Below are 12,222 nucleotides of genomic sequence, written 5' to 3'. Positions count from 1 at the left end.
GCCAATAAAACTATTTAACAACGTTGTGTACAGCTTATCAGAACCAATACGAAGAATTCTTTGTGTTTTTTATTTGTGCTGCTATCAAAGGCGAAATACAAACGAAATAAAAGTCATGCAGGAAAGGAAAAGGTTTTTAAAATACATTTAAAAAAATAAGCAGATTATTCTTGAGCTAAAAGAAAAACTAGAAAGCAGAAGATTTTACGAATTTCTGTTACTATCTAATGATTACATTCACTTATGAATATTTATATTAATATTAATATTACTTATTAGTAGGAGTACCACCTCGAATTCCTCCGCTCGCTCCGAATGTTTGTTTACTGATTCGTTTCTCATTTCTATCGCCTTCCAATCGCAATTATTTACGTAGATTCCCCTGCATTACTAGTAAATTTACGTTCGTTACTGGGTTTCACGTTTTCTGTAGTAGCGTCGTTGTAAGTTTTGAGTGTGACCACCTGTTTTTAGGGCACGTTTTCTTGCATTCAATCCCTTTTACAATTCTATGTAGTGTGACTGAAAATGTCGCACACGGTTCCGTATCCATTGTGAGTGTTTTTTTTTCTCTCGAATCATGATGCTGTATGTTTACGGGAAATCGCTAACAGATAATGTTTCATAGAGTTTCACCTACCGATCTTTGTTCGGAGAGACTCGAATGACCTCATAAATACACTACAAGAACAACTTGTAGTGTAAATTTTGAATGTTTTGGGATAGGGTGCTGAGCGATGATTCAGTATATCCCTCAATCCCTCAATATATCCACATCCATTATATTTCTGGGGCTCAATCGACCATCTAGCAATCGAACCGGTTATTTCTGCTGACGCACTTAAATGAGGGTATAAACGAGGATTGGGGTCTAGTTTTCGGTGCTTTTTTTTTGTAAATATACTAATCTATTTTTATGGGTGATATCGTTATAAACAGCTGTAAATTAATAGTTATTTCTCTTACAGAACTTAGAGAGGTAATTAAAGGTTCTTACAAAGACCTCCATGGTTCACTTGTTACCTAAATAGTAGCACTATATGAAGGAATGAAATTAATTTGAAATTTGTATTTTTTCATTATTTATCTATTTATTTGCTTAAAATTGTGGCCTATTTTCTTATCACGAATGCAAGTGGCGTGGCGGTGTAGCACAATCGGTAAGAGGTTCTGCTGTGACTGTACGATCGATCGGAGGTTCGAATCCAATCTACTTCTATCTATATTTTCTAGCGTCTATGTTTATAAGGGCGGGTGTAGCGGTTAGAGGTTCCGCGTCCTGCACGATCGATTGAAGGTTCGAATCCGCCCTAGTGCTCACCAAGCCTTTCATCCCTCCCGGGTTCGATAAATTGGTGCCAGAATTGTCTGAGAGGATAAAAACACTGACTTGACACATCGCCCAGCCCTCGTAAGTCATTGTATAGGTCAGTTACACGTCCCTAAATCTCAAACGATTCTGAATTGAAGTGAACGTGGTGGCGCATCCCGAGCGGATTGATTAGCGCCAGACACTTTGTCGACACACTCTATGTTTATAAATTTTGTTATGTCTAGTCTATGTTGTTTTTTTTCGTGTTTTATATTATTTCTATTAGACCCATTTGTTGGTACCACTGGGCAGCGATAAGTGCTCGCTACCAACAAGTGCACATCCATTGGAACACGTGTGAAGGCCCCGAAAAAGCCTTAACGTCAGACAAATAAAGGTTATATCTAAAAACCTCTTAGGGATACTAATATAAAACAACTAGTTTTAACTATTTTCTATACTAGTCGTTCCAAAAATCAAAAAAAAAAATTAGAATTGTTCACTTGTTTTATCGCTCTTTAGCGTTTTCGGCAATCAAGACACTCCCTGAGATTGGAGATATCCGTACTGCTTTTTTAGTCGTATAGTCAATTTATGACGTCGTTACTGTAATTTTTCATTATTAATTGTTAATTTTTGTTATTATTAAGCACTATAATTTAGTCTAATATAATCTAATACTCTTCTTTTTTCATAACAAATAGCAAAATATTTTCGACTTTATATTATAAGGTTATACATTGTAGTATTAACGTTATAAACTACTTTATGTGATGTACCACTGATTATTGACACGGTGTCTTCTCTTCTAAAAATGTGGAAAAACTAGAAATGTAGGTCAAAATATCGTACAGTTATGTAGTTGTAAGTTTTTCCACATGATGTGAATTTATTACTTAAAAGAATGAAAAGGATAAAGTCTCTACTTTTAACCAATTCGTTTGGGATGCGCCACCACGTTTGCTTCAATTCAGAATCGTTTGAGGTTTACGAACGTGTAACTGGTCTATACAATGACTTGAGGGGGCTAGACGACGGGTGAAGTCAGTGTTTTTATCCTCCCAGACAAGTCTGGTACCAATTTATCGACCCCGGAGGGATGAAAGGTTTGGTTGGCAGTGGGGCGGAATCAAATCCCCGATCGATCTTGCTGCAGCCAAACAGCGGAACCGCTTACCGAATGCGCTATTAAATAACAACAAAGAATCCGTGAAAAAACGCCCATCCACTAAAGTTGTATCGTATTTCAAGAGCGAACACAAAGATGCAAAGTGTAGTGTATCCCTCATCTTGTCTTCTTTTTAATTGTGTTCCATTTGTGATAGAGAACAGAAAATGATGCATTTTTGTGAACGTTTATACCTTTGGATCCAGTTCCGCTTTTATCCTTAATTAGAGAAAAAATTTCAGTTGTTAAAATACAGCTTCTGACCACTGATTACAAATTTGGAAGAATGGAAGGATTTTTTTTTTTTTTTGAAAGAAGCAGTGGTTCAAAAGCTATGGATGTCACCTTATGTGGTTAGAAGTCACATGAGTGCACATTATTCTTTAGTAAAGTTAAGTTAGCTAACTGTCCTGAGAAAAGCGCTTAGATTGTGACATAACCCAAAATTCATTATTAAAGGAAGTGCTGCAGTAATTTTCCTTAGCAGCGGATCCTAGCTCGGATGGACCGGATTTTTGGTTTTGCCACTTTTTTCCTTCTTCGTCTTGACATAACATATAATTCTTAGAATGAAGAGGGATTTAACGTCAAACATTCAGTTGTGTAGTTTTGAACACTGATTTTTCTTTTCACATTTATGAAAACATTGAGATTTTTGATGGTACGAAAGGATCGTTTTGATTTTTACAATTTTTTTCCACATAGAAGAGCAATTTGGCCGCATGTGGACTGTCTTTTTCGAAATGAGGATTTTTTTGTGAATTTGTCAATTTTTGGGGTAAGAACTGGTCTGAATCGTACTTCTATTTGTTAATTAACATTTTATTTATTCTCCTCTGTAGATCGTGGATTAAAGGAAAGTGGGAGAAGCGAACTTTGTTTCGATGAACAGAAAGGATGGAATTGATTCTCTCGAGACTAAGATATCGTTTATCCACGTAGTTCTAATCCCTAGCCTGCTAGCCATTGCTATCCTAATGAATTTCTTTTTACTGAAATAATTAATTTTAAAATGTATTGTTTTTATTGGATGGCAGTGACTAACTAAGCGGAACCTTTCTCAAAACAACTTTTTGCTATCATTATTCTTGCACAGCTATTATAGGTTTAATATGCAAATGGCTTGCAGAAAATTCCTTCATATCGCTCTCCTCCAGGCGATTTCAGCTGCGTTAGGGATCGAGTGAAGTTTGCTGTCACACGAGCTGCTTCCATATGTAACAATATCTCTTCTAAATATGTAAAATTACTATTTTTATGAGTGTAAACTGTAAAACCATCTGATCTAAGTCTAACGCCAACATTTTGTGCATAGATTGTATTTCAAATTACTTTCGTTGAACTGAGCTGAGCTGGGAGATAAAGGATAAAGTGTCCGGCGTTAATCAATCCGCTTGGGACCCGTCAACGCATTCACTTCAATTAAAACTCGTTTGAGGTTTGGGAACGTGTAACTGGCCCCCACAATGACTTGCGGTGGCTAGTCAGTGTTTTTATCCTCCCAGACAAGTCTGGTATCAAACTTTTCATCGATCCCTATCGATGAAAGGTTTGGTTGGCCCTCGGGCGGATTCGAACGTCGGATCGATAGTGCAGACACAGCGGACATCTAATCGACTGCACTGCATCCGCCCCTGGTGGGAGATTAGGACCTAAATAATGACAAATGAATATCCATAACGAGAAATATTTTCTTATTTTGTTAAATATTTAATTTGACTACATTTTCTGTATTTTATGTATTTCTTAGGGGCGGGTGTAGTGTAGCGGTTAGAGGTTCCGCTTCCTGCACAATCGATCGGAGGTTCGAATCCGCCCTAGCGCTCACCAAGCCTCTCATCCCTCCGGGGTCGATAAATTGGTACCAGACTTGTCTGGGAGGATAAAAACACTGACTTGACCCGTCGGCCGGCCCCCGCAAGTCATTGTATGGGCCAGTTACACGTTCGTAAACCTCAAACGATTCTGAACTGAAGTGAATGTGGGGGCGCATCCCAGGCGGATTGGTTAACGCTAGAAACTTTATCCTTTATCCTTTATATATTTCTTGCTTTGCTTTACTTGAGTCTTCACAAATTTCACTTTTGTGGGAATAGAGTAGAATAGAATAATTTTGATGAAAAAATTAAATTATTATAAAAATGTTAGTGTATTATTTTTGCATTGATTATGGGAATAGATAATTATGATTTTGAAAAATTTAACCATTATAAAGATGGTGATGTATTATATTATAATAATAAAAATTCTGGATTAGAATTCTCTTTCTGATCATCCCTGTTTTTCCATTTGTTTGTCATAGAGAGGAGAAAATCGAGCCTCGTGAGCAATGGAGCCATTGTTAGCATTATCACGCTGAGCTTACTAAGACGCTTAGCGCGTCTTAGTCGCCGTCGATCAACTGTGCGTTTTCGTGCTCTCTTGACACAGGACAAACTAATCGAACACTTGCTTTTGTAGAAAGCTGTTTTTAGTATGCGATGTGTACGTTGGTACAGTTTTTTTTTGTGGATTCATCCTGTTTTTTTTTTTGAGAATTTCTTATTACTCAACCTAATTAGATTTACTCACTTAATTATTGCTAAATGACGATTTTCTTTTGCATTAGTAGTTTTAGGATAAATTTATTCTCGAACTTATTTATTTCTAAATTATTAAATTTAAATTTATCTATTCTAATTTTATTGTCTACTTGATGTAGGACATTTATTTGTTTATTTATTTATTCACATACACCAATGATGTACCAGAAAAGAAAGATAAAAAAAATGGAACACACTTTGTCTGAGTCAGAGAATATTAGGAACAAAAAGAAACTATAAACTTTACTGGAACTGGAACCCAATTTTTTTTGCCAGAGAAGACTGGCGCTGTCTTCGGCGGATTTAAATGTTATTTCACCTTCACGTTACCTATTTTGATATCTACAGAAGAGGAGAGCAAGGATTCGATTTGGAACCGTTGTTTTCTTTCCTGACGTCCATATTGAACTGAGTTCGATGCTAATGTTTGACTTTGGCCGAATTAAATTAAAAACAAACTTACGCTAGTATTTTTAGGCGTGAATTTCTCCTTTTTTTTCTCTTTCTCTTAGGCTGGAGTGGTTTTTCTATTGTCAAAATCGGGTTGTTTTGAAATGTTTTTAGACAGGAGATACGACGAAAAGAAACCTGGCTGTAAACTAAAAGCAGTAGAGATGTAGCATTAGGGAGAAATTTCGCGATTCAGTAGAATGTCAAAATCCAGAATTTGTCTTCAGACACGGAACGCGACGAAAAAAAAACCTAGCAGAATGAGTTTGTCGGACATTTGAGTATATCAAATAGCATGTGGACTAGAATTTTCAGTTGGGTTCTAGGCTGGAAATGGTCCTAGAGGATTCAGCAAAATTCAAGAAAATTTTTGCATGCAAGTAGACTACTAAGTACTGAAAACCTCAATGGAAATCTATCTTTATTAAGAAAATATTTGTAATAAAGGATAAAAAGCATAGAATTTCTGGCGTATCAATTTATCTGGGATGCGCCAATGCGTTCCCAGTGTTTCAGTGTTTTTATCCTCCCAGACAAGTCTGGTAGGAATTTACGGAGGGATGAAAGGTTTGGTTGGCAGTAGTGCAGTGTCGAACCGTCGACTGTGTGACCAAAGCTAACCTCTTACCGACTACGCTACCCACGACCAAATTTGGAACAGTAAAAAAAATGGCAAGGAAAGCGAGAGTTAGATTTTTAAAGAAAAATGAGACCAACATTTGACTGTTTTCTCGCTTTCCGTCTTAATATGTGAGAAATACGAGAATTACACTCTTATTTAAAATAAAATAGTATTACAAAGCAAGGCTAATCTTTAAGTGGAACTTTATGTGTTTTTTTTTCAGTCCCAGATCGGATGAAGAAGTGGAAGAAGCGTCAGACGACATTGCTGAACTCCAACATCCTGTCTCCCCAAAAAATATCTTGGACCAGCAACCGTCGCCGCTTCAGGAGTTACCAACTGACCACGAACCTCCACCAATTGTCATCGATGCAGTCCCGCAGGAGACTCCCGCCATTGTCTCACCATCAGAACGCATCATAGACATACATGATTCGGGTTCGGGTTCATCCTATCGCAGCTCTTCCGAGACACCGCCGTCAAAAGCAGAAAAAATGAGGATAACCCCGTCACCACGACATTTTTCCTTGGATAGACTTTCGAAACGGCGTGAGATCAGTCCTAATCCGCTGCTGAGACTCCCTGGAGATTCGAGGATCTCGCCAAGGCTCAGTCCATCACCGTTGAATTTCGGCGTAGATACACCGACGCGAAATCGGCCAGTGGATGAACCGATCAGTACAAATTCGAATCCTTTCAAACGATACTTTAGGTCGGAAACGAAAAATAGCGTAAGCAAGAAAAGGTTAGTCGGTTTCACGGTTCACAAGGTGTGAATATGAATGTTCTTAATCGTTATAAATCGTCAAAAAAAAAGAGAATTGGGAAAATCTGAATGGATTTTCTTTCTTTGAGGAAAATTTCTAACGGTTTTGAAGATTGTTTACCCAGTAGTGTTCTATCATACTGTACATACTAACTTTTTTTGAAAATCTTGAATGGAGTAGCACCTGTTCGGTTATTCCCAATGAATAAATTAATTACATACCTGTACAATTATTATGAGGTGATTTTTTTGTCGAGTTCGAGGTAGCGCCATATTTTTTCGCAAATTTTTCTGTGATACAAGAGATTTTTTAAAAATTTCTTGTCCTTTAATTTCTCTATTAGTACCGTGAACATTTTCAGCAGCGTCTCAAGTAGACGTAGTGATGACTCGATGCTTTCGCTGGCCACCTGCGGAACGGCACCGATCGTCGCGGCTGAAAGTGTCGATGATTTGGATGTGGAGGTGTCGGTAATTAACGGAAATGTGAGGGATGACGGTTCAAGGTTGGTGATTAGTTCAATACGTTTCTTCCTTTTTTAATTGACAATTTTTTCTACATTTTAGAAAGTTATTTGGGATATAAATAAGTTCTATAAGGGATTTACGAAAAATACCGTAACTGGCACTAAATCGCATTGGACCATCTTGTAACTATATTCATGTTAAGGCGTCTTTATTTCCCTCTAAAAATCAGCATATGTCATTTCGCTGAAATGTAAACAACATACTTTCTTTGTGCTCTAACCCTGTCCACTTTTGTGACAACAATTTGCGGGATGCGCTGCTTTTTTGTTTTAGCTTGAAGAAAAGTGCAGCTGGGTGGACATGGATGGTTGAGTGAAACACATAGGGACCATGTTCTTTCAATAAATACTCTTGAGTACTCGAAAGAGGAATTTTCTCCGCATGCTGCCTGAAAGATGGAGAAAAATTGTAGCTAAGGATGCAGAATACTTTGAATAAAATACACTGTACCATTTTCGCTGAATAAAGCTTCAGAGCCACGAAAAAAACCCGCTCAAAACTTATTTGTACCCCTCAGTACGTTGTGGAACACAGTGTTTTACGGACTTACCACCACCACAAGAACTGTTGGGAAATGTTTCACTTCTGAAATAGTGTGAAATTTCATTTTTAAGTGATTATCCATATCTTCTCGATGCTTCATCATATTATAATTATCTCTACTAATAATAGGATAGGAATCGTTTGAATTGTGTAGATCCTCTCTTTTCATTTAAAAAAGCCCATTAAACCCAATATTTTAATGACAGCATTTAGGAGATGTGTTTCCTCAGATTACATGTGAGGCATCAATAATTTTGTATGCAATAAATAATGCAGTATATCTTGCAATAAGTGCAGGAAGCAGATATGTATTTTATGAATAATTATAATACTAATAAATAATAATACTAATAGAAATAATAATAATAATAATAATAATAATAATAATAATAATAATAATAGAATTAATAGAATAGAATTAATTATAATACTTATTTATAAATAAATTTTATAAATGTTAAAATAAATGTTAATGTCATAAATTTTCATAAATGTATAAGAATACTCTATTTTGTAAGTAGACACTCCATTTTAATTATTTAAATTATTGTCATTTAAATTATTAATTTATTTGATTTGATCCGACTAAAACAACAAAAAGTCAGAATGACAGAGATAAAGAAATGCAATTCCGTATGATATATCATATTTTGTGAATATTTCTTACTTCCATGTGCATCGTCCATCTTGAAAAAACGCTTTCTAGCTATTCCTCAATCTAATCGTAATATAAATGAATATAATAAATAATAACGTAGTATAAATAATAATAAATAATAACGTAATAGATAAGAACGTAATATAATTTTTTTTCAATGTCAAATCTGTCGCTCTTCGTGAAGAGTTCGTATTTCATAGATATGTTTTAACTAAAATCCATTTGACGTTTGGTTTCTTCTAGGAATCTGTGGTTTTTCTTCTGCGCCGTTACTGCCCACCTCCTTCAAAGTGCGCATCCATTAACTGAGGAAGTACGCAATTTTACAGACTTAGATGCGCAGAACGTAAGAGACTTGATCCGTTGACAGCCCTGAGGCATAATTAGTGCTTCGACATTGTTTTTTTAAAAAAAAATATTATCGTCACTACTTGTTTACATCTCGGAGAAGCGACAGAGAGCTCGAAAAACGAGAGTTACGGTCATGCATTTCTAAATTGTTTGGAATAAAGTAGGAAAAAAATAAGAATAGTTGATATAAATACATTATAAGTGAAAATAGCCACATTTTTTCTTTTTTTTTTAATTTCTCTCAATATTTTCATCAGAAAACCATTGGGTTGTTTGAAGTGTCTCTGAAAGAAAAAGAAATGTTTGAGAACACAGTTCCTGGAATCTACACATCGTGCCATCGCAAACTAATCAATATGCATGTTTTTGTAAGTGCCTTCCGTACCTATGGTGAGGCCGTAGATTTTGGTATTCGCCACAACAACACATGAAAGAATTTAAATGTTCGAAAATTTTACGATTGGTAACCGAAACTAATAATGACGTGGTCGAATATTGATTTTTGCATAACTAATTAGTTGCCCTTTAAGAAACCTTTTTTCTCTGTTTCTTCTTTCATTTCTCGAAAAATTCTGTAATTTTCTCTACTATCAATAATGTATGAAACCATTTTTTTGCATTCCTCAGAAAAATTCTGTAATTTTCTCTTCTATCAATTATCTATGCATTCATTTGCTTACCTGAGGGCGCGGTTACAGTATCTCTTTTCGAATGCGCTCTACTGGAATTCCTTTGATCCTATTATGGTGTGTCTTTGTCAGAAATTTCTGTCTTTCTTTATTTGTTTCTTGCTGGTTTTTTTTTTGTTGTCTTTTGGTGTATTTTGAGGCTTATTATTTGCTAAAGCGAAATAATAACGAATATTATACATTTGGCATGTTTTCCTCTACGTTAAACAATATGAGAAACGTAAGTGTTCGATGTTTCTGTTTATTCCCTCTAATATATTACTTAATTAGGATATAATAATATATTAATGAGCCTTGGAGCAGTGGCAGCATAAAATTTGCAAAACGACACCATCGGATGTGTTGCTCTTTGACCGAGAAATTTCACCCAATACTTCCTGAAGAATCGCTACGCTTAAAAGCATCACCCTACGAATCTGAGGTGGTGCGGGTTTCATCCTGAATATTCGTATATGGGATCGTAGATTATGGAGAGGTGGGTGATTCTGTCCATTTCTTCCTAATTGCTGTAAAAAAAACGGCCTGGAAGGTACGGCGGGTGCACAAGGCTGGCGCGCTCCAATCGAACTCGTGGAAAATAGCGCGCCGGATCGCTCGAAGCCATATCGTCCGGCCCGTTTTTTACGGCAATTAGGAAGAAATGGACGGAATCACCCTTCTCTCCATAATCTACTATCCTGTATAAGAATACTCCACCTGAAATCCGTACTACCAGATTCAGATTCGTGGGATGATGCCTTTAAAGTATTGGGACGCTCCGTAAATAACGTGGCATTCTATTCAGTGACTTCCTTCATTTTCTGAAACTGAGAATAGGGAGAAAATTGTTTTTTAATCGATTTTTTTGACCTGTAGTGCCCATTCGATTCGATTGTGCTGGAATTTTGACATGTTGAATACGTTGGGATTTTTTTTTGTATTCTCAAAATTATTGTTCAAATCTGAGATGTGCTCTGCCTAATTTTCTAAAGTCTTCCTCCTTTTTTTAAGTTGAATTTTCAATGTCTATTCTCTAAAATTCATTTGTTTCTTATTTATTTTTTCATTTTTTTTTCATGACGAAAAATTGTTCTCGGGGCAATTGAAAAAACCGCGCTATTAATGAAATGTCACGATACATAAATCTGTATCATATTTATTTCTATTTATATTTATATATAGAAAAAGAGCGGTGTGCAGTTATGACTGGTTGAAAGCCATCAAACCAAAAGTTTCGCTATAACAACGGATGTGTTCTCGTAGAGGCTGAAAAAAAAATTAAAAAATCTAATATCTTAAAATCTGTTTTGAAAAAAAAGAACAGTGCTCCACTCAACTAAATGTTACTTTCAAAGACCACCACGTTTCCTTTGGAAAATTTTGACGTGTTGACACCTTTTAAATCTTGTAGAGAATATTATGAATAATAATATTTGTCTCAGAGTGTTGCCCATGTTCGACTGTCTTTAAATCTCGGCATGTTGAAACGTAGTTTTTAATTAATTTTCTTGAGCTGTGGCCAAAATTGCTATTGATCGTGTTTATTAAACGAAATAAATAAATAATAATTTAAATATTTGTCTCGTCTTTAGTAGCGACACAGCGCGATCGTTCGATGAAGGACAACATCTTCTGGAGAATACGGTGACTATGCTTGAACGTCAACTGAGACGATGTGACATTCGTATTCAACAACTGGAACGTCTCTGTGAATTACAACAGGTACTTTAGAATTTGTTCTGGTTTTTTTTTTCTAGAGAAAGATATCTTTCGCTTCATTTCCCATTTATCTTTTTCCGTCTTCCGTTCCACCGCGTACTTGTACGTCTTTTGCGTAGGATTTTGCATAGCATTTTGCGTTTTTTCCCTCGAATTTTCTATTTCTGGTCCAGAACAGAAATACAAAAACGTTCGTCCCATCAAACGTTCGATGATTACCTGTGTTCGATAAGATCTGTGTTCCCACCAGAGTTTCACCTCCCTTTTGTCCTTTGACGTATCGTTACGGCCTCATGGCCTGATTCGTGATGCGTGTTCGCAAGCAGATGCGAAGCGATGCATGTTCATGCATAGACGAGTAGGCTACGAGCTTGTTTTTCATACTTCTCCCTAAACATGTATTTGCTCGAGTGTTCGACGGTGTTATATCCACGAAAACAATTCATATGCTCCTGATCTGCCGGATTTTTGGAGGGTGAAAGTGATCGATTCGAGTCTCATTAAATACTACACGGACGCATATTGCTTTGCGCATTCAACAGCCAGGTGTGTATCGTATGCCCGCATATCGCCAATATCGCCCCGTAGGACAGCTTTTAACGTTTATAGCCAGCCGAGAGCTCTTTTAGAGATTGGTGAAGCGAATAATCTCTCAGCTTAATATGTAATTATTCGGTTCAATGATCGCCGACAGAGGACTCACGGCTTACGTTTGGTCAACAAAACACACATTTTTATACGCGCGTAACTCTTTGTTTGTTAAAGTGTGATGTGATCATTCACTGCTTTGTTATTAAATATAAGATCTTTAAAAACTAGCGGGAATTTTTTTTAAAGGCATCATACCACGAATCT

The 12,222-nt window shown here is 36.3% G+C and overlaps 1 protein-coding gene across 2 annotated transcripts in view; it reads left to right on the top strand.

The window, feature by feature from the left end:
- Positions 1–12,222, top strand: part of RB195_007311 (uncharacterized protein) — a gene marked incomplete at both ends in the record, with an annotated part of 39,138 nt that overhangs the window by 11,984 nt on the left and 14,932 nt on the right. For both annotated transcript variants that reach the window (XM_064180866.1, XM_064180865.1), the window contains 3 exons: positions 6,358–6,879; positions 7,263–7,406; positions 11,241–11,370. In XM_064180866.1, coding sequence (XP_064037701.1) covers positions 6,358–6,879; positions 7,263–7,406; positions 11,241–11,370 — 796 coding nt within the window. The remainder of the gene's footprint in view (positions 1–6,357; positions 6,880–7,262; positions 7,407–11,240; positions 11,371–12,222) is intronic.

This window comes from Necator americanus, chromosome I (assembly GCF_031761385.1).
Source record: "Necator americanus strain Aroian chromosome I, whole genome shotgun sequence".
Classification (NCBI taxonomy): Eukaryota; Metazoa; Nematoda; class Chromadorea; order Rhabditida; family Ancylostomatidae; genus Necator; species Necator americanus.
Note: the sequence above shows the minus strand (reverse complement) of the source record. Positions and strands in the feature narration are given on the sequence as shown.